General features: G+C 41.2%; 1 protein-coding gene across 3 annotated transcripts in view; it reads left to right on the forward strand.

The window, feature by feature from the left end:
- The window catches only part of STXBP5 (syntaxin binding protein 5), a 157,361-nt gene that overhangs the window by 78,794 nt on the left and 56,846 nt on the right, over nucleotides 1-21,721 (forward strand). For all 3 annotated transcript variants that reach the window (XM_066615477.1, XM_066615487.1, XM_066615497.1), the window contains exons 8-16: nucleotides 2,946-3,069; nucleotides 5,114-5,192; nucleotides 12,548-12,702; nucleotides 13,504-13,576; nucleotides 14,413-14,560; nucleotides 14,643-14,710; nucleotides 15,401-15,441; nucleotides 18,028-18,248; nucleotides 19,583-19,761. In XM_066615477.1, coding sequence (XP_066471574.1) covers nucleotides 2,946-3,069; nucleotides 5,114-5,192; nucleotides 12,548-12,702; nucleotides 13,504-13,576; nucleotides 14,413-14,560; nucleotides 14,643-14,710; nucleotides 15,401-15,441; nucleotides 18,028-18,248; nucleotides 19,583-19,761 — 1,088 coding nt within the window. The remainder of the gene's footprint in view (nucleotides 1-2,945; nucleotides 3,070-5,113; nucleotides 5,193-12,547; nucleotides 12,703-13,503; nucleotides 13,577-14,412; nucleotides 14,561-14,642; nucleotides 14,711-15,400; nucleotides 15,442-18,027; nucleotides 18,249-19,582; nucleotides 19,762-21,721) is intronic.

Raw genomic sequence — 21,721 nt, forward strand, 5'->3', positions numbered from 1 at the left:
CAACTTTTGCTGGGTTGCTGCTGAGTCACTTCCCCCCCCTTTCTTGGCTCTGTCGTGTATTTAAAATTCTGTTTTGTAACTTTTCTAGTGTCAAATTCAGTGTATGAAGTTTCAAATCAAAGTATGCTGATATTGCATCCAAGCAGTATAATGCTTTAAAAATGCCATATTGTTAGAAGCAAATATAATACAAGGAAGGTACATTTGAGTAGCCTTGGGGGACTGGCTAGTAGTAAAACTTCAGTGACGCTAAAGTTGACTTGGACACTAGAAAGGCTCCACATTTTACAAGCTACAAAATGGGTATTTTTTAGGAAATCAGCAATTCCTGTTAAAAGTTAAGAGTAAAAAAAAATGGTAGATGGCTATTTTCACTAGCTTTTGTTTTCTTAGCAGTTAGTAATATAGTAGACATTAACTGGAATATTCAGGACAAGGCTTGTAAGTGGATTTGACAGTATTATCTATTTGTACTTTACTATGTCTGCAAATGTGCTTTTATGTAGCATATCACTGACTCTGAGTTTTTACAGTTAGAAAACTTCAGATATGCTACTTTACTTAGACAAGGTTAATGCTATTATCACTATATGCATTCTCTAACTTCACACACATGCGCACGCACATTATACACACACACACACACACACACACACGCAAGGTTAATGCTTTGTGTGTGTATACAATATACACACAAGATTAACGCTATTATATAAGGTAAATGATATTAGAGAAAACAGATTAGTGATTTTCAAACTGTTCTGGACACCCCTGTTGTTCCTTGAAAGCTTATCATCATTGGGGTTCCAATTACACAGGCCTACAAAATTGAGGGTCAGAAGTTTTTCCCAAACTTTATGGTGGTTTGGTATGAATTTGAAGTGCCGATGCCAAAAATGGCATCCATTTTGCCCTATTATGACTAGTTTTGGAGATATATTATAGCCTCTTTAGTGAATGGTTCAAGCAGCTTCCTCATGAGGAAGCCATGGTGTAGGCTTCCTCATGAGGAAGCTGCTTGGACCATTCACTAAAGAGGCTATAATATATCTCCAAAACTAGTCGTGATAGGACAAAACAGATGCCACTTTTGGAATCAGCACCCCAAATATACTCAGGAATTGGTGTAACATTTAAGGAAGCAAAATGTGTTTTGGCCTGTGTTATCAGGGCTCCTTAATGATTGGTTACTATGAAAGGACAGTTTGGTACTGGGAGGGACTCTTCTTCTGCCATATGCAGTCACAGGTGGAATGTGTTCCTGTGTTCTAGAATGCAGTTTCCAGAAGAGCGGTGCCCTGACTGGAAACCAGATAAATTAAGTTCAGTATGCCAGATAAATTAAGAGTGTGTTTTAGAACTTTTGCAATGTGCAGGGATTTCTAGGTAGTCAAATATTTCAGTTTCCCAAAAAAAAAAAATTGAAAAACCACAGGTATTTTCTACCAAAATTTCATCATATGATACTTAAAATGAATTTTGCTATGTCAGCTGAATACTTGTGCTTACTATTCAGTCTTGCATTTTTGCTTGTTCTATAATAGGGGTTGGTACTGCATTCTGTGTGTATTTATGCCGTTTACAGTGCTGAGATTTTCAAATGTCGCTAGAAAAAAGCAGTAAGGTGCATATTTTCCTGCACTTTAACTTATGCAGTAAGAACATAAGACCATAAGAACAGCCCCACTGGATCAGGCCATAGGCCCATCTAGTCCAGCTTCCTGTATCTCACAGCGGCCCACCAAATGCCCCAGGGAGCACACCAGATAACAAGAGACCTCATCCTGGTGCTCTCCCCTACATCTGGCATTCTGACTTAACCCATTCCTAAAATCAGGAAGTCCTCATTGGCCTGGTATTTTGATGTGGCAGTGATCTTAGTGATTTAGAAATTCATTTTTAAACAAATTTACTATAATTTTACTGGAATGCAATTGCTTCCTTGAATAGATATATGATTTGCATTTACTACAAGTTTTTTATTGCCTTAATTTGTTAAATATCTTGTACTTATATACAGTTAAATACAATTGTGCACAGGTAGGTGTTAATGCTGCTCTACGTGAGGAGACTTCTCAGCATTTTGTTAAAAGCCCTTATCAAGAACTATGTTAAACATATAGTTTAACATTGCAGGGAGTTGAGGGGAGGATGAGTATTTTTGATCAACTAGGAATTTGACAGATGATCATATAATACAGTCTTCATTGGCCTGTCAAACATTGGAAATGACTTTTGTAAGGTAGCATTTGTCTTGAAAAGATATCTACACATCACATCTATTATAGCTAAATCATAATGCATCAACTAAGAGCAGCTTAGGGTGGAGTACATTGCAGCAGGAGCATCATAGCATCCCAAACCAGGATGTTATGATAACTGTGAACCTTTCAGTAGTGCTGTGGACAGATATGTCTATGTAAACTTTATTAGTGGCCACAGTAAGAGATGAGTGTATTCATTTTTTTAAGGCAGTAGATAGGTCTATTTTTCTCCCTTTCACCACTTTAGTGTGTTCTTGTATTTAATTTACAACAGTTGTTCAAACTAACTAGAATGATACTTTGATGGTGTTAAAACTGTTGAATACAACACAATGCAGTATTTTTCAGAAGGAAATAATTCTTTTCAGATTCAGTGTTGTGTATGAAAGCTGATTTATCTCATTTAGGCTGCAATCCTGTTCACACTTGGGAAATGCCTCACTGACTATAATGGGATTTACTTCTGTGTAGACATGCATAGGATTGGACTCTTAATTGTATTAAAAACAGCATTCGAACATGTGTGCAATGATCAAACATTAAAAGAAAACTCAAAGTAATCTCATACTTTTCAACTTGCTATTCTAACATTTACAGGAAGAGGAGTTTTGCTTTTTTAAAAAAAAAATTGAAATGTGTCTGTTTCTGTTTAATGGCTTCTGACTTTTCTCCCCTGCTCAGGCAATCCACTCTGTAGCTTGGCATCATGAAGGAAAGCAGTTTATTTGTAGCCATTCGGATGGCACCTTGACTATATGGAATGTAAAGAATCCTACCAAGCCATTGCAGACAATCACTCCACATGGTAAGTATAAGATAAATGTGAGTTGTGTTGAATATTGCCTTTGTGCCATTTTTGTAAGGCAGATCATCTAACCTGCTTACCTAGAAATATTTACTTGTTTCTTGGGGGTGCTATTCACCTCCACCCTACCCAGTTTTTTTAGGTCTGTGAACCATAAAAAATCTACCATACTTGTAAAAATGCTGCTGTTTATGTCATCTGCCCTGTCTCCTCTAATCTAGCACTGATTTTGGCATTCCATTGCTTTTGGAGCTAAGGGAAGAGTTCTACTTCTGTGATTGTCCTTGGGATAATAAAAGAAAACTAATCTAGGATCCTGGAGCTGATACAGTGTACTTGATAATCTATTAGAGCTGTTCATTGGCCAGAAAAAATATTTTTGTACAAGGTTTGATTTGGCAGAAATCAGCAGATGAAGAGCTTCATAGCATGAAGCTACAAGTTATTGCCCACTGGTTTCTTCAAATCAAATGGTTAAAGAGACATTTACAGGGACTGGTTCAGAAGTTAGCCATTGGGCAGCCCAGTCCTGAGCTGCCCAGGGCACCCAGCCTCGGTGGCACCAAGAACAGCTGCCGCCGGATCCTGTGCACCTTGGACTACCGCAGGCAGCACCTCAGGAGAAGGGGACTTTCGTCCCCTATTCCCGGGTAAGGGAAGCATTCCCGCAATGGAGCTATTCACTTTACTGTCGACCAAAAGGTTGGTGGTAAAGTAAAGGCATTCGTGTAGGGCGCCGAGCCCTCCATGACCGGACAGGATCCAGTGGAGCAGGACTCCACCAGACCTGCCTCCTGGCTTCACGCTCCCCCGTCACGCCTCCTGTCCGCCCTATCTCCACCCTCCCCATAACTCCCCCCCGGAACCCCTCCTCCCCGCCCTCGCTTACCGTGCCTTGGCTCGGTAGTCCATGAGACTGCCGAGTGGCGGAGGCTGGGTGCCTGCCCTGCAGTAACCTGACGCTAGCCCAGCACCGGCGCTGGGCTAACACAGGCGGTAGCGTGGCGGTGAGGCTCGCAAACATGCCTTGCGAGCCTCACCGACAATGCACAGTGGTACGACAATGCACAGTGGCACGAAGCTGCAGCGCCAAGCCCAGGATTGGGCTCTTAAACATTGTGGGCTTGATGTGGTATTGGAGAACAAGGAAAAGAGCAGTCTGTATCAGATCAGTGTAGCAAACTTTTGATTGGAAACTTTTCCATTGTTTATGTCTACCCTGAGTTGCATGCATTGCAACCCTGAGTTGCATGCATTGCAACTTATTTAATATTTATTTAAACTTATTTAACTTATTTATTTTATTTAATGTAAAAGTGCTAGGGAAAACATTTAGCATCTTAAATTTTCACAGAAGACAGACCATTGATATACCCTACCATTGTAAGGCTCAGTCAACATCTTCCTATGTGTTTCAAGTGACACTGTATCAGATTTGTGCATTGATCAGAAAATAGGACATCTAGATTTTACCTGTATTGTTTTGCATTCTGTATGGTCACACTTGGTTCTAGTATGATTGAAATTTAAAATAAAATTCCCTTAATAATTAGCCTGTGGACCCATGGGTCTTATAAAGTACAAGAAATAAAAACAACTTTCAAAACAGGTACTACACTGGTTCAGTTCATTTGTAATTTTGTAAAAGACAGCTTCATAATTGAACTGACTTTCTGTTTCCAACAGAAACAAAACAAAATGTTAATAATTTTGCCTGAACGAATTGAAGGAAATGAATTCTTTGTTAGTGTTTTTCCCAACTTGATCTTATGCCTATGTATATGAGAGTAAGAATTAGGTGCGACTTACTTCCAGGTATAGACTACACAAGATTGCTTGAAGGCTCATCTAGAAAAACATTATCTGTTTATAAAATATGTAGGTAAGTTAGTTGAATATTAAATCTGCAAGAATAGGAAGTAACTGTTCCTGTTTGTAAAAAAAAAAAATCTTCTAATCTGTAAGAATATCTTTAAAATGTTGATGTAGTTTAAGATTTTAATCTTTCAAATTATTTTTTAAATAAGAAAATATTTTGTTTTAGGAAAGCAGGTAAAAGACGGAAAGAAGCCAGAGCCTTGTAAACCTATTCTTAAAGTGGAATACAAGACTACCAGAGTTGGGTAAGAATTGGGGAAACAACTTTCAGTCTTTTTGAGTATTTGTAGTGGGGGAAAAAATGGGCTTGGCAGAGAAAAGCTTTTAAAGCAGCTAGTGAAATAATAGCAAAAACTTTCAAAAACCAAATATTAATATCCAGTACAATCCCAGGCAGGAATGTTACAAGTTCTTAAGGGCTTTGTCCTGTGGCAGCTTAAAAACTTCTTGGGTGAGAAAACAACTGTGCTCAGAGGATGTTTTTATTGTGGCTGTATTGTTAACTGATGCTTGATTTTACTGTGTGTGTAGATTTTTGGAAGCTTCCCTATGTGGATTTTGGCCTTAAGTGGGGTATAAATCTGTAAAAAGTGCTGTTTTTCTTAATCAATTCCCCTTGCCCCAAGGGCTCTCATAGTTTCATCGGTCTTCTAGATTCAAATGAGGTCTTGCTATTAAGATCTTAAAGTATCCTGGAAAGCAGAGGTTGTCTTTAGTTCAGTATTTCTCAGTGTTTGTCCTCTGCTGTACCACTTCACACAGACCACCTATTCAGAGTACAACTGGAACTAACTGGTGATGAAATCATTGCCAGTTACTTCTGGGTTGGGAGGTCCCCAAAGTGACAAACACCAGTAAAAGACTCAGGTTGCATGGGAGGGCTTTTTCAAGCACGGAAAGCATACTTTGAAACTCTGTCCACTGATCCAAACCTCCTACCTCTGTTTTTTGCATCACCTTCCTGGTCTCATTGCTGGGCAGCAGGGGTCCTGCGAGTACCACCAGACACCACCTCAAGTATCACTGGTGGTACCCCTGCCACTGATTGAGAAACACTGCTTTAGATTCTTACAGGTACTCTAGGGAGATAGAAAATGGGAAAGTTGAAACAACTTCCTCCAAGGATTTTACAGTGTGGATGTTGGGTTGACCTGGGACTTGGTGCTTCAAAATACATCACAGCATTCTGCTACATAAGCCTACTTGTTTGTCATATAAATCTAAAAGGGCATTAACCCAGTGAAAACAGTACCTGTTGTAAGACCATCTGCTCCAAAGGCTGAATTAAGTACATGCTTAAATCTCTCCCATTGAAATACAGGTAGAGCCTATTTATCCGCATTAGTTCCATTCCGTGACTCAACGCGATTAACAAAAAATGCGTTGTGCTGAGTCCATAGAGCAAATAGGCTGCAGCCTGACACTTCTGGTTGGAAGGAAACTAAGGCAGCTGTTCTCAATTCCTTCCCCTCCTGTTGCCAGCTGTCCTGCTTCTTTCACAGTTGGAATGGTGAGCTTGCTTGGGAAGCCTCTGTGGCCCAGGCGGCCTCCCAACAGTGCTGCAGGTTCTCCTCCTCCTCCTCCTCGCTGCTGTAGCTCCTGCAATCCTCCCAACCACCATCATGGAAACTCCTCTGCCCTGGAGCATTCTGGGACTTGTAGTCCGGCTCTCTGCTCAATGCCACTTGTTTCTCCAAGGCTTCCCAAGAGCCTGCATCATGGGGGGGGGGTGTGAATTCGGCAAATACTCCCTGGGTTTTTTAAAGCAATCCCCTCTCCTCCGCCTCCTGCCTCCCCCACCTGAGCCTTCCCTGTTGCCAGCTGCCCAGTTTCTTTCACAGGGGGGATGCTGATCTTTTAAGAGTCCAGCTCTATGTGTTTCTACTTGGAAGTAAGCCCCATTCCAGTCAATGGGGCTTACTCCCAGGAAAGTGTGGAGAGGATTGGGCTGTAAATAGCATGCTTTGCTTTGTGGGAAGGCGTTGTGATAGCCTGCACCATGGGGGGGGGGGAGAATTCAGCGAACACTCTCTGGGTTCTTTAAAGCAATACCCTCTTCTCTTTTAAAGCAATCCCCTCTGTTGCTACGGCACCTGCCCCTGTGTGTGAGTGGGAGTGAGAGAGAACTCTATGTCCACCTCGCTGCACGTGTTCTGGCTACAGAGGTTCTTGCCCCCCCTTCCCCTCTTCAGCCTCAGCTGGCTCAGGGGCTCCAGGAATGTTACTGCTCCTTTGCAAGGGGAACCTCTTCCATGGCTCCAGGGCTATTCCTTGCCTGGGCAAGGCAGAGCCTTTTTGCGGTGTTTTTGGCTGCCATCGAAGGGCAAAGGAGACAAAGGTGTGTGTGACATTCAGTACCCCACCCCAGTCATGTTGAGACAAATCTGCAGATTAAAAATCTGTGGATAAATAGGCTGCACCTGTAAGTAGAATCTGAAAATGCTTAACTTTGGCAGGATCATGCCCAAATTGTCTGTAATGATTCATAAAATGAGGTTTTCAGTTGCAATCTCTCTGTTATCTATTTTAATATGTATTTCTTGCCCTAATGATTGTGCGTACCTACTGAAAAGGCATAATTAGCAAATGTCATTATTCATGTACTGGGCAATTGCATTTATTTGGGGATATTATTGTTAAGGCATTTCAAGATTTGAAATATGGCAAATATATTCAAAAACCCATAGAGGCATATAACTTAATTCCTACTCCCTGTCTTACCTTTAAGAGAGTTTCAGCTGATGGATAGCAGATATCTTTGGTGGTAGCACTACAGTTCTGGAACTTCCTCTGTAAACATGATTATGCAGCCTTTCACTCTGTCTTTAAATAAATCAAAAAGACCATGCTGTTTTAGAAAGCTTTTATTTCTGCTCTCTTCTATATTCTTAAGCAACTGCACTCTATTTTTAATTTATGTATTTTTACCTGTTTTGATCTTATGCATGTTTTGATTACATTAATTTAAAAGTGATGTATAAATGACTATAATTTAAAACAGTCTCCAAACTGGAGACTGCTGTGTACTGAAAGCCCAACCCATCCTGAACTGCGCTTATCCTTTCACTGTGTTGTTGTTTATCAAGTAAGCCGAACTGTGCACATGGATGCTCTGGGCAGTCACGTCTATTGCCCAGTATCCCAGTAGGCTGTGCAGCAGGATGTCTAGGCAGACACCACTGCCCACTGCCCAGAGCATCCCTGTGCACAGATCAACTTGCAAGATAAGAGGCAACACAGCAGAATGATGAGCACCACTCACGGGGTGGGGGAGGCTCTTTCCAAATTCTGGATCTGCCCTGTGTGTCGGAGTTTGGAGAGCCGTGATTTAAAATATGGGCGTTATCTTTGTAAAATTGCATGGTCTTTTCAGGTTGTTATTTCTGCTGGCATCCTTTCTTGTTGTTTAACATTTGTATCATGGTATGGAATATAAATATACAGGTGGGGATGTTTTAGAGACAGTGCAAACTTTCATATAAAGATAAAGATTTCTGTATCTTTATCTGCCATTGCTGTGCTCCTTTGTTTGGCCATTTGAACATAATATTAATTGTCTGATAAAATGTGTTACATTTTTTTAAAATGAATAAATTGAATGTTTTGTATATAAGCATTAATGTAGAAATATAGATGTGATGTTCTGAAGCTTTCTAGAAAAGGAATTGCTTTGGCTTCAGTAGTCCTGAAGCGCTGGAAAGAAAGCAAAACATACTTTGGCCATTTGATGAAAAAAATGCACTGAGGCCTTCTCACTCCGTAATTATTGGTTGGGGGCGGACTGCATCAAATGCTTTCCCTTCCTTCATTAAAGGATGTAGTGGAGGAGAGCTTCATGGGAATATACTTATGTCTACAACAACAGTTTAATTGTAAACTGTATAGAAGCCATCATGCAATAAAAGATAGATGTTACCATATAGAGTGCCTGGTGTCTGAGAGCAACTGATATTGAAGCATTGCTGAGTCTACTGAGTCTACTGATCCATCCCTTGTATGGGAACCATTATGACCACATGTAAGAATGGGAAATAGGATCTGAATGAATAATGTTTTTAAAAGATTCAGTGTGACTCATACTTAGGGATATCATACTAAACAACAAACAAAAGAAAATGACAGAATACCAGCTGTTGTCACCTGCATCTCCCAGTTGAAAACCTTTTCATTGTATCATTGATGCACAACCCAACTCTTTCCTCTCACAGTCCATGGGTAGTAGGTCTGTCCTTTCACAGACAATCATTTAACCTGAAACAGCTACTCATCAGCAGTAACAGTTAATGCAATACAGGATCAACCTCTTCAATAAATGCAGATTCCAGCTCTGCGTCCATATCCACTCAGGAAATTTTATCATATGAAGTAATGATGTGAGCCATACTGTTGGGGGTTCACTTGCTTACTCTTCCAATGTGATATAAGCTGTTGCCTTCCAACAATGCTGTTTGGTCTTTGTAGGGCAAACTGGTTAATTTCTATTCAAACTGGACACCAAATATGGCAATATTCAAAATCAAAGGGAGAGTATTTCCAATATGAACCTATTGAAATAGAATTTATGAAGTTTGATTCTGTTTGTTTTGCCTTGAATAGAATAGTTTTCTGTGGCCCTGTATATCTGTGTGTTAATATAATTTTTATAGTTTTGCTATCTCCAATTACAGTCATCTTAGGAACAGTTGACTTGCACAAATTCAACTACTGGTGTGCCCCAGTATCTGCAGGGGTTCTGTTCTGGAACCCTCCATGGTCAACTGAAACTGCAGATACTAGGGAATGCCCCACCACCCTCCAGGGGTGCTCCCCTCGCCTCTGGACGGTCCTCTGAGCCCAGCGGAGACTGTGGATGAATGTCCGCGACCTCTGCTGGGCTCAGATTGACCCAAATAGTAAAAAAAAAAAATGCTACTTCTGGTTTCACGGAGAAAAGGAAGTGACATTTTTAATGTGTTGTAAGGCCCAGGGAAACTCTCTGGGGCTTCCTGGGCCTCCCAATGCCATATAAGGCATTAAAAATATCACTTCTGGATTCTCTGGAAGTAGCATTTTTTTTTTTTACCATTGGGCTCAGTCTGAGTCCGGCAGAGTCTGCAGATGTTCATCCATGGCCTCTGCTGGGTTCAAAGGACCTTTCAAAGGTGAGGGGACAGAGCTTCCCTTGCGTCTGGAGGGGGTCACATGGGGGTCGTGCAGACCCAATCTGCAAATAAGTGAATCCATGGATAGGGGATCCGTGGATACAGGGCCCCCCTGTATATGGCTTGGCAAAGCAAGCAAAAACTGTTTAAATAGTGAAGGCAAATCTACTTGCTAAGTACATGATTGAAATAAGAAAATTAAGCTGCCATTCCCTCAGTCAGTATCAGTTTGTGCATGTGTCATAATTTTTAAAGGGACAGTGCCTATTCTTTCTATGTATATTTTAACTTTACTTGCTGACTCTGGAATGTAACCCTTGCATTAAACAAAGGGAAACTGTACTACTGTTGTGAATTCTTCTTGTACTTACCATACTTACATTTAAGCTTAACAAGAATAGTCAGACTATATGACTTGCATTTCATGGGCATTAGCCCTCATTTATATTTTTTTCCTCTGTACCTGTGTGTGTAAAATACATTCATCTGTATCTACCAATTGAGTGTAACATTTCAGTATCTGATAAAATGGAATTTAGTGTGTAAGGGTTTATGTTACAATCCGTCTCAGTTTTCCAAGGTTCTACAAATCCTTTTCATGTAAAGATAATTGGAAGCAAATAATATCTTCAAATTACTGTGGCCACAATGCAATGTAAGCAGTTTGACTTTATGTGCCTACAGTGTTGTAGTTTCATACAGAGGAAAAGGATCCAACTAGCCCCTGCTAATTGGGTAAGAGGCACTTTTTCAAGTGGGTGCTCCTTTTTTTTTTAGCAGGGGAAGAGTAACTGGCCCACCTCTCCCCAGCAGTGTCTGTTCTAGTGAATGTCTGCTGGTGTTCTTTTGCATCTTTTTAGATTGTGAGCCCTTTTGGGACAGGGAGCCATTAGTTATTTGATTTTTCTCTGTAAACCGCTTTGTGAACTTTTAGTTGAAAAGCAGTATATAAGTACTGTTAATGAAAATAATGATGATAATGATGATGATAATGATAATGATAATAATGTAAGAATTCTCACCAAATTTGGCCTTTAACTGTAAGTGGAGATTGTTGAATGAAAGGGAAGCAAACCTGTAGAGTTAATAAGGCTAACTATACTTGTCAGGAGGGTTTGCATGTTCATTGTTAGAACAGGGTCTAAGATAATATATATCTGCTGAATATTTGATTAGCATTTTGTCCAACAGCTTAAAATACTGTTTAAAAGACTGAATTTCAGCCAGGCTTATACCTGAAGTGTATTATACCTAAAGTGTGTTGATTAATACAGTGTGGAGAAGTGTATTGGTAAGGACCAGTTGTGCTTTTGTACAATTCTTAATCTAAACCAGGGGTGTCCAAACTTTTTGGCAGGAGGGCCACATCATCTCTCTGACGCTGTGTCGGGGTCTGGGGAAAATTTACATTTCAAATTTGAATAAATTTACATAAATGAATATATTAGAGATGGAACTTACATGAATGAATGAATTTTACTGAGCTTCCCATTCAAACATCCCATGAGTTCTTCCCTGCAGCGCCCACCTCCAACACTGAGCACTCACAGCCCAATCGGATCCACACTTTCCTGGGAGTAAGCCCCACTGACTCTATGGGACTTACTGCTGAGTAGACATGCCCTCCAGCTGCATTCAAACATCCCTGCAATTTCTTTCCTGCAGCGCCCATCTCCAACACCAAGTACTCACAGCTCAATCAGATCCACACTTTCCTGGGAGTAAGCCCCACTGACTCTATGGGACTTACTGCTGAGTAGACATGCTCTCCAGCTGCATTCAAACATCCCCGGGACTTCTCCCCTGCAGTGCCAGCCCCCGACCCCAAGCACACTCACAGTCTAATTGGATCCACACTTTCCTGAGAGTAAACCCCACTGAGTCTGATTGGATTTACTGCTGAGTAGACATGCTCTCCAGCATTTTCCCCTTGCAGCTCCTGCCCCAGCATACGCAAGCAGCACAAATAGACTCATTTTCCCCTCCCTCCTCAGTGCCTGCCCCCCCCCAAGCCAAACTCAAGTAGGACAAACAGATCCAGGACTTCTCACCCCCATCCGACGCCTGCACTCAGCTGCAGCCTTCCCAACCTAATGGGAGCGTTGTGAATGGGCAGGGTTCCTGCTCTCCCATGAGTGCTTAGCCTTTTCCTCACTGTCACTGTGAAGAGCAGTCCCTTTGGGGCAGCGAGGGCTCTGGCGGGTCTCCAGTGGGCCGGGTGCCCATTGGAGATGGGGGTTCCCTGGGGGGCCGGATTGGGGCCCTCCGCAGGCCGCAAGTGGCCCGGGGTCTGGGGTTTGGGCAGCCTTGATCTAAACGGGCCTTGTACAGAGAGTTCCTGGTCTTACATTAGGTATATAAAGCAATCTCTTTATCTCAGACATCTTTTATAAGTGCATAATCATTAGTATTGTAATTCAGACTTTCATAATCTTAACTCTTGTGTTTTATCTTTTCAGAGAACCTTTTATCATTTTATCAGGTGGCTTGTCATATGACACTGTAGGAAGAAGACCCTGTTTAACGGTCATGCACGGAAAGAGCACTGCTGTTTTAGAAATGGATTATTCAATAGTTGATTTTCTAACCCTCTGTGAAACTCCATACCCAAATGGTATGTTCTGAAAGGATTATTTCCACCCTCTTGAGTAGTTTGTAGTAAATCTTGGCTACTATGTTCTAGAATTTTGTCTCCTTGTTTCAAATTCTTATAGGTGCAGACCTTCACCTAGTTCAACAGTACAGCTTAGCCAGTATTCTAAACATCTGGAGCAGGCCATGGACATAGTTTTTTCACCTCCTCTGCTTCTTGTGCCAATACCCAATTCCCCTCTACCCAGTTTCTGTATTAGTTATGACCATCACTAATACATGTTACAATGAAACAAAGGTAGGCTACAAAACTTTGAGAATTGGTTTTTAAATTTGGGTTCTCATTGTGAGTTTAAATGTGTTTATTTTAAACCACATCATGATGATCCCATAACTAATGTTGAAACTGGGTAAAATGATGTGAGGAAATTCACATGCAAAGGGGAACTATCAGGAAGAAGGCTTGCATAATCCCACAGTTTGTTCCCAAACTACAAAGGCATTTAGTCTGAACCAGTCCATAGTGTCTGTTACACTATATGCATTCCTTTAAAAGTCCATTATCCCATGAATTTTAAATGACTTGAAGTGGGTTTGTAAACCATAGCAGTCAATTTGGACACTAGCAGTGGGTTTGGAGACTAGCAGTAACTAGTTATTAGCTGTTATCAGATTCAGAAGTAAGGGCAAGCTATTGTTTTCGCAACCTGAAAATGATGTCTGGAGTACACATGGAATCAGGTAGGATACACAGTAGTGTATACTTATTTAGCGAAAGCATATTAATAAGAAATTGCCTTGTTTTGGGTTGTTTTTTCTTTAGATTTTCAAGAGCCATATGCTGTGGTTGTTCTTCTAGAAAAAGATTTAGTACTTATCGACCTTGCACAAAATGGGTAAGAATTTAGGATATAATGAGATTACTATGTGGAGGTGTATTAAACAACTGCATTATGGCATAAATGCAGATTAGCAATTAAAGTTTTTCCATATGTTTGCAAATATTTTTCTGTATCATTTGATACTAAATTAGTGAACCTTAAAACAATTTTTTAAAAAATGACTACTGAACTTTTTTCTCTTAATCTGGAATAAAGAACTATAGCTCTTCAAGAACTCAATATTTCATACTTTAGCCCTGTTAACACTCTTGCTGTTCCTGTGTATTCGTAGTAGAGGAGCATGATTGCTGATGTGTCCTCATATCTACAATGTAACATGATGTGGACTATACACATGCACTTCTGTGACTACAATAACTACAGCACCTAAGCAACAGAGTTTATTTTTTTCCTTTATGTATAGCCTATCTTTCTCCTGGAAGAGCACCCAAGGCAGCTTGCAATACATTAAAAATGCATACACATAAAAATTGTAAAACACATAAAAACACTATAAAAGCCAACAAGTGGCAAGCAGCAGCATTAAAAGCAATCTGTCATAAAACATTAAATAATTAATAAAAATATTGCTTGTCATTAAAATTACTTTCTCCTATTTAAACATGACTTATAGTTCAGTGATTACCTTACATGAATAGTGTATTATTAAAGTGAAATGTAAATATTTCAGCTTTTTTTGCTGCCTGTGTACAATGTTACTTGCATTCAGTTACTAATTTTTACACTCTTGAGTTAACATTCTGTGGTAGTTGAAACCTACTATGGACATGGAAAGTGATTTTTTGTTTAATTGATAGCTTAATGTTTTGCTAATGTTCTCCTCATTAAAGGTATCCTATATTTGAGAATCCCTATCCCTTGAGTATACATGAATCTCCCGTCACATGTTGTGAATATTTTGCGGATTGTCCTGTGGACCTTATTCCAGCACTTTACTCAGTTGGAGCTCGACAGAAGCGTCAAGGCTATAGTAAAAAGGTACCAAATGGAGTTTATAATCTTATTTATTAGCAATTATGTTAGGTATGTTTGTATTTAATCTATTTGTTTGTTCAATTAGGAATGGCCCATCAATGGTGGAAACTGGGGTTTGGTCACACAAAGTTATCCAGAAATCATTATTACTGGGTAAGTACCAAGATAGTAGTCAACTTGGCAGAGGCCGTGAGAGCATGATTATGATAATTAAATATACACTTACATTTCATACAAATAAAATCTACTTGTGACTCTGATGCCTAAGAAACGGAATCAAGAAAGGACTGACTTGATTTGCAGTGGTGTTCATTTAGTTTTGTAAACAAAGTAAACTGTAATCTGCTCTATAGCTGGATGCAGGATGGGGAACCTGCCCACCCTGGAATATGCTAGGGATGCTACCATGTGAATTCAACTTCTGCCCAAGTAGTGTAGACTCTAGTGCAATCCTCTTGTATGCGTAGCTGCCATCAATTTCTATTGAGAGAAGTTAAGCACTGAGCTTAGTTCCGTCAGGACACTGAGGAGTAAATCTGCCCACTGCCTAGAATACTATATGGTCTGGATTAACTCTTAGGAACTTCTTGGACGTATGATATATTGCTGTACTCAAAAGTACTGCTGAGTGCATTACAACTTGCACAAACTTTCTACACAAAGCAAGCCTTCAACACACAACGTGCCTGTAATAATGTTGGGCATTTTGCTATAACTTCTTAATGGTAAGGAAGCAAGTACAGTTATAAGACTTCTCTATATTTTGTGTGAGAAGCTGTAAATCTAACCACACTTACTGTTCATTTCTAAAAACCTTTTTTAAAAAAATTCTCTTTTTCATAGACATGCGGATGGGTCAATCAAGTTCTGGGATGCTTCTGCAAGTGAGTGCTTTGTGAAGTTGTGTAAGGTTCCTGTGTAAGGAAACTGCTCTTAAATCTGCATTCAGCTTTAAAATGGAATCATGAATTTACTGCTGGAATTATTAATCTCCTTTCTATCTCACTCACAAATATTAAGGCTCTAATTTAACTATCAAATGGAAATTAAGTTCATTTTAAATTACTGGGACTTATTAATCACAAATAACTTATTAGCAAACTACAGGTGTAATCCTAACCAACTTCCCAGCACTGAGGTAAGGGCAATTCAGCTCCAAGGTAAGGGGACAAACATTGCCTTATCTTGAGGAAACCTCCATGACTGCCCCCCAACTGCAGGATCCAGCACATGCCCCACTGGCACAGCTATGCCAGTGCTGGAAAGTTGGTTAGAATTGCTCCCTAAAGCTTCTTTGTAGCTTAATATACTGATGCTCACAAGGAAGGTGATGGAGGAGATCAGATTAAAAATTGTCATTGAACAAGGAGATATGTAATGAACAACCTGTATGATATTTGTCCCTTTTCAATACACAAATTGGAAATATTGGAAGAACAATTTGTCTTCACTAAAAGTTGATGTAACCTGTGTGTGCGTGCATGCACATGTGCATGTACCATTTTATTCAGGGGTCTACAATTGTAGCTTGTCCTTGACAGCCAAAATGATGTTCACCCACCAAGCAAAACCCTCTTTCTCTGTCTTTCTGCTCTAGAGCAGGAAGCACTAGGGAGGGGGGCAAAGAAGCTTATTTAATCCCACTCAGTAGTGGTGCCTTGAGCAGGAAAGGGACATGTTGAAATTGTGCAAAACAGTGTTTTGGAGGCATGTGACTAAGCAGTAGTCAGACAACCCCCTCCTGTTTTTGCTGTTGATCAGGAACTAGAGAAGTGTATATTGGTTGTCAGACTGGATGCTTTGGAGCACTACAACATTTGGAACTTCTGAGTTAGTTTAACTAGCTTAGCTTAGACAGGTCTCAATCTAGGTGATTGAGACCTATGAAATAACACAGGCCAACACACATTTTGCTTCCTTAAATGTTACACCAATTCCTGGGTATATTTGGGGTGCTAATTCTAAGTCTAGTTTTGGAGATATAATATAGCCTCATTAGTGAATGGTTCAAGCAGCTTCCTCATGAGGAAGCCTACACCGTGGCTTTTCAAATTCATATCAAACCACCATAAAGTTTGGGAAAAGTTTTCCTGACCCTCAATTTTGTAGGCCTGTGTAATTGGTAATATGGAGAGTGAAGAAGGAATTCCTAACCTAATGAAATTTGCCAGTGGGGTAATTAGGATAGACCAGGGATGTCCAGACTTTTTGCAGGAGGGTCACATCATCTCTCTGACCTGTGTTATTAAGGGCACAATCCTACCCTGCGCTGGAACAGGCAAGCCAGGAGGCTTACGCTGTATCCAGCACAGGATAGGGGCCTAAACCGGCTCAGCCAGAAGGAAGTTCAAGAAGAGCGGAGCGGCTTGAACTGCCAGATCCCAGCCCCTGCCATTCCTTCGCTGATGCTTCACAGACATGAAACAGCAAGCAGTGGAGGAAGCCCTTGGCCCACAGCTTGTACAAGAGGTCAAACAGTCAGACCTCGTGCTGATAACAGTCGTGTCAGTGGAACAGTGTGGGCTCCAGCAAGTCTCTGGCGGGCCAGAGGCTCATTAGAGACTGGTGGCTCCCTGTGGGCCAGATTGGGTGTCCCTAAGGGCTGCAAATGGCTCCCAGACCAGAGTTTGAGCACCCCTGAAATAGACAAAGGAGACTACTTCACTCAGGGCATAATTTGCAGTCTGATCCTATTAAGCCAGTGGAATATGTGTTCCGCTAGCTTGCTGTCATGAAAGCATTGTAAAGCCCTTTGCGACATCAATTCTAGCTGACATGCCAGTGGCCTGCCAGTCCAGGTAAGTCTGGTGCAGGGACATTGGGAGGGTAGGGACTGATGGAACAGAGTGGAGATTCAAGGGTAGATAGATTGGGCCCAGGAGGGAGCTGGGTTTTGCAGCACCAGTCTGCACCATATCCCATTCCTCTTCCCAGGCCTGATCTGCCTGCATGGGTCAACTTGGACTTGCGCCAGCAATATTGCTGGCACAGGTCAGAGTTGACCCATAGCAGCTGTTGGGGGCTTATCTAGGGGCAAGGGGACAAATGTCCCCTTACTCTGGGGAAATGTCCAGCAACCAAAATTCCTCTGCAGGATACAGTGTAGCCTGCACCATTGCTGACACCACTGCATTGCTGTGTGGGAATTTAGTTAGGATTGGTCTGTTAATCTGTGGAATTCATTGGTGCAAGATGTGGTGAAGGAGTTTAAAGGATATTAGACAAATTCATGAAGGAAATGTCTATCAGTGGCTGCTAGTCATGATGGTTATATGCTACCTCCAGGTTCATTGGTAGTTTGCCTCTGAAAAACAAATTGCAGGGGAACAGTGGTAGGATATACCTTCAACTTCTTCTATATTTCCTGGAGACATCTGGTTGGGTACTGCAGGGATATGATAGCCTTTGGTTTGATCTAGGGTGGCCATTTTTGTTTTTATAGAGCTAACTTTATTTTTCTTTATTCCTAGTAACATTGCAAGTATTATACAAGCTAAAAACAGCAAAAGTTTTTGAAAAATCACGAAATAAAGATGACAGGCCCAGCACAGACATTGTAGATGAAGACCCATATGCCATTCAAATCATTTCATGGTGTCCAGAAAGCAGGATGCTGTGCATATCAGGAGTTTCTGCACATGTAATTATTTATAGATTCAGCAAACAGGAAGTCGCAACAGAAGTCATTCCGGTAAATGACAGTCTATACTTAAAATACAGTTATACAGCTCTAGATTTCTTTCCATCAAATCTAAAAGTCATTCATTTTTAATGGAAGCCTGATCATGATGATTGGCTAGATAAGGGGAGGTCAAACTTATTTTATACAGTGGGTCAAATAATATTCATGGTTCCTGTGGAGGGCTTGAAGTGTCATCAGTAAGTGGAAAATTTTTAATATTATGATTGGAACTGGGGGGACTCCACCAATCAACTGATCACTCTGATCCTCCTTAAAAATATTTCAGCCTGTCCAGCCACTTTTAATAGCTTGTGGGCTGCTTATGATGCTCCCTGATAAATGTAATAATAGATTTTGAAGAGATCTGCTTCCTTTACCTGCTCAACATTTGGAATTGTATTTCCAAAGGTGTGGTATTGCTTGATACAATAGTGTTTGAGACCACAGCACAAAGGCACTGTAATTTTGCTAACCATTATACAAATGCACATGAAAATATTGTGTTTTGTTTTTTTTAAAGCAAGCAAAGTAGTCAAATAGACTAAATAAAAATGAGAGTTGGTACCAGGAAATGCATGTTGTGCGAAAAGACAAGTTTTCTCCTAGTAGCCCTGATTCAGGGTTCATGCAACTCCTGCACACACACATAGCTATGGCATTCTTCATTCCTTTATAGAAGGAACAGCTTTGGTTTTTGTAGACTAACTCCTGGCAGTTGTCATTGATTTATTTTTGAACTTTTGAAATATTGATTACTGATATGACCAAACTCAATCTTTCCTCTCATTAAGTACCTGGTATGAGCAACTTAGCTACCCATGGCTACTTTAGAATTAATTTACCAACACATTTGCTCATGGATGTTAGTTTTTAAAGGCAGGAGTTATTTTTGAACCTCATAACAGAATAGAGGCATATTTATTCAATACATGTGAAATTGCCTATACTTGTACCATTCTTAAAACTGTCTCCTAACCCCTGCAAAGCAGTTGGTGCTCTTTGGTGCATTTGAACTGCTGCATACTTTACAAACAACTGCCAAATGATCTGCCTACCAGGAAAAATGGTTTAATTCCACTTTTCTGTCACAAGCTTCCAAAATCTGTGGAAGTTTTGCTCAATCTTTTTCTCTAGCCACGGGATACTTGGTAACTGAATAACTTCTGCATTCTTCCTCTGTGTGTGTTAGGAAAAAATCGTTTCATAGATAGTTTGGAATTATGATTTTTCATGCAATTTGGAAACTGTTTAGTGCCTTATGTAAGGCAGTTGAGAGCAAAATGGCATGTTTGTAGTTGTCAGACTTGAGAATTGATTGAAAATTATTTGCTTCTCCTTTGTAGATGCTTGAAGTACGGCTATTGTATGAAATAAATTATATAGAATCTCCAGAATCTGAGCAAGTGCCACCTCTGCCTACTCCAGGCACAGGTTCTAATCCTCAGTCCATTGCTCCACAGTCTCATCCATCAACTAGCAGCAGCTCATCTGATGGACTTCGTGATAATGTTCCATGTTTAAGGTAATTGTAAGTGTAGTATATTTCTGCACATCCTGTCTTGCTTCCATACATTATTGAGTCAGATAATTGTAGAAAAGACTTTAATGCCTTTTGACATGCACTGGTTTCCTGGAGTGTGGGATAGTAAAAATATGCTAAGACAAAGCGTCAGTATTGTGCTTGCATCATTGTACACTGTCATTTTATATATACATTTACAGGCACATATAAACCATTTGTATACCTGCCAACTTTTGATTATAATAGTTGCATCAGGAATAAAAATTGCATTCCATGTTGAATCTTCACAAATTGTATCTTAAAAAACAAAGCTTAGTGATAATTCTTAAAAAAATCTCCTTCAGCAAGTAATTCGGTAAGAGCACAATCCTTACCATTATAGCAGTGGTATTCAAACTGGGGTGTCGCAATGCCCCAGCCTGAGGGTCCTGGTATCTTTCCCCTTAAGCGGTGGGGGCAGTCAGAAGGCAGGGAGGAGGCGTGCTGCTCAGGAGGGCTGCAGGGGCTTGGGTACACTTGCCCAAGCCACCTGCAGCCTCCCGGGGGTGCGGGGAGCCCTGCATGACCTTCAGCAGGGCTCTCCAGGTCAGGGAAAGTGAGAGTGGGTCGATCGCGCCTCGCTTCCGGTTTAGCGGAATCGGAGCACAATCGCTCCACTTTCCCTTCTGACGGGGCTGCAGCGGACTGGGGTGCACCCACAGCAGCCGTCCCTGGGTGCGGGGAGCTGTGCGCAAGTGCCTGCAGGGCCCCCCAGGTCAGGGAAAGTGAGAGCGGAGAGATTGCGCTCAGCTTCTGGTTTTGCACCCCAGTCCCTGCAGTCCCCTGAGCGACGCGATCCTGGGGATCAAGTCACTGGCTTTCCCCTGCCCCTCCTGCCTCCCCCCGACCCCCACAAAGACTTACTGCGGTTTTCAAACTTCCTGAGAGTTTGAAAACTGCAGCATTATAGGATTGTAATGCTGAGCCAGCACTGATGCCTTCTGCTGGCTCTCGAGAGTCGCAAATGTGCCATAAAACATATTTGCACTTACTCGGGAGCAGACCATCCCAACCTAAGGATGTGTACTGGCCTGCAGGTGCCAGATCCCATCCCTGTGCTGGCTGAGCCAGATAGGTTTGAGCTCGGTGGTGTAAGGGGTGGGAGAGGGTGGCAGAAGAGTGTTCCAGGGGTGGGGAGAGGGAGTTTCTGAGCGGGTGGAGGGTGGAATGGGAGGCAGATCGGACCTGGAATGGGGTGGGATATCCTAATATCCTAACCCTTCTGCCCAGCCTGGGCAGCTCTACATGGGCTGCTCAGATTTGTACCAGCTAAGTAGCTAGAGCAGGTCCGATTAGCCCCATAGGACAGGCTGGGGGTCTTACACTGCTTAAGGAGAAAAATATCTCCTTACCCCAAGGTGACCTCCAGCCTACTCCTGACCTGCATAGGATACAGTGCAGGCCATGTGGCCTGGCTGTTCTGGTACAGTTTAGGATTGGTCTGTAAGAATTTGTAGAGTGGTAGGAAAGGACTCTTTTTCTTTTGTAAATTTCAGGCATGTACCAAAAGTTTAATATCAACAAGACTATGTCTACAAATGTACTTTGGTTGTATCCTAAAGAGCATAACATGGTTGTAACCTTCCCCACTCCCTTCTCAGTACAGCAATATCTGTGTCCCAAAAATCCACTCCAGAAGATTGGGGGCACTTCAGAACAGTACAGAATGGGACACCTAGTACTACAGGAATAAGAGGAAATTGGCAAAAATTGTTCCCCTTCTTGGTTGAATGGAAATGCCTTCAGTTCACAGAAGAGCAAGTCAGACCACAATCCCATTTTTTGTAAGCTTTTTAAAGAGAAAAGTACCCTCACTTTAAAAGCTCCTCTCTTTAAAAACTGCTTATACGTTCTCGGTCCTATGAAGACCTAATACCAAATGCTATAACTGGTATTAAGAATGAGACAGGGGCTTTCTTTA

This window comes from Tiliqua scincoides, chromosome 1 (assembly GCF_035046505.1).
Source record: "Tiliqua scincoides isolate rTilSci1 chromosome 1, rTilSci1.hap2, whole genome shotgun sequence".
NCBI lineage: Eukaryota > Metazoa > Chordata > Lepidosauria > Squamata > Scincidae > Tiliqua > Tiliqua scincoides.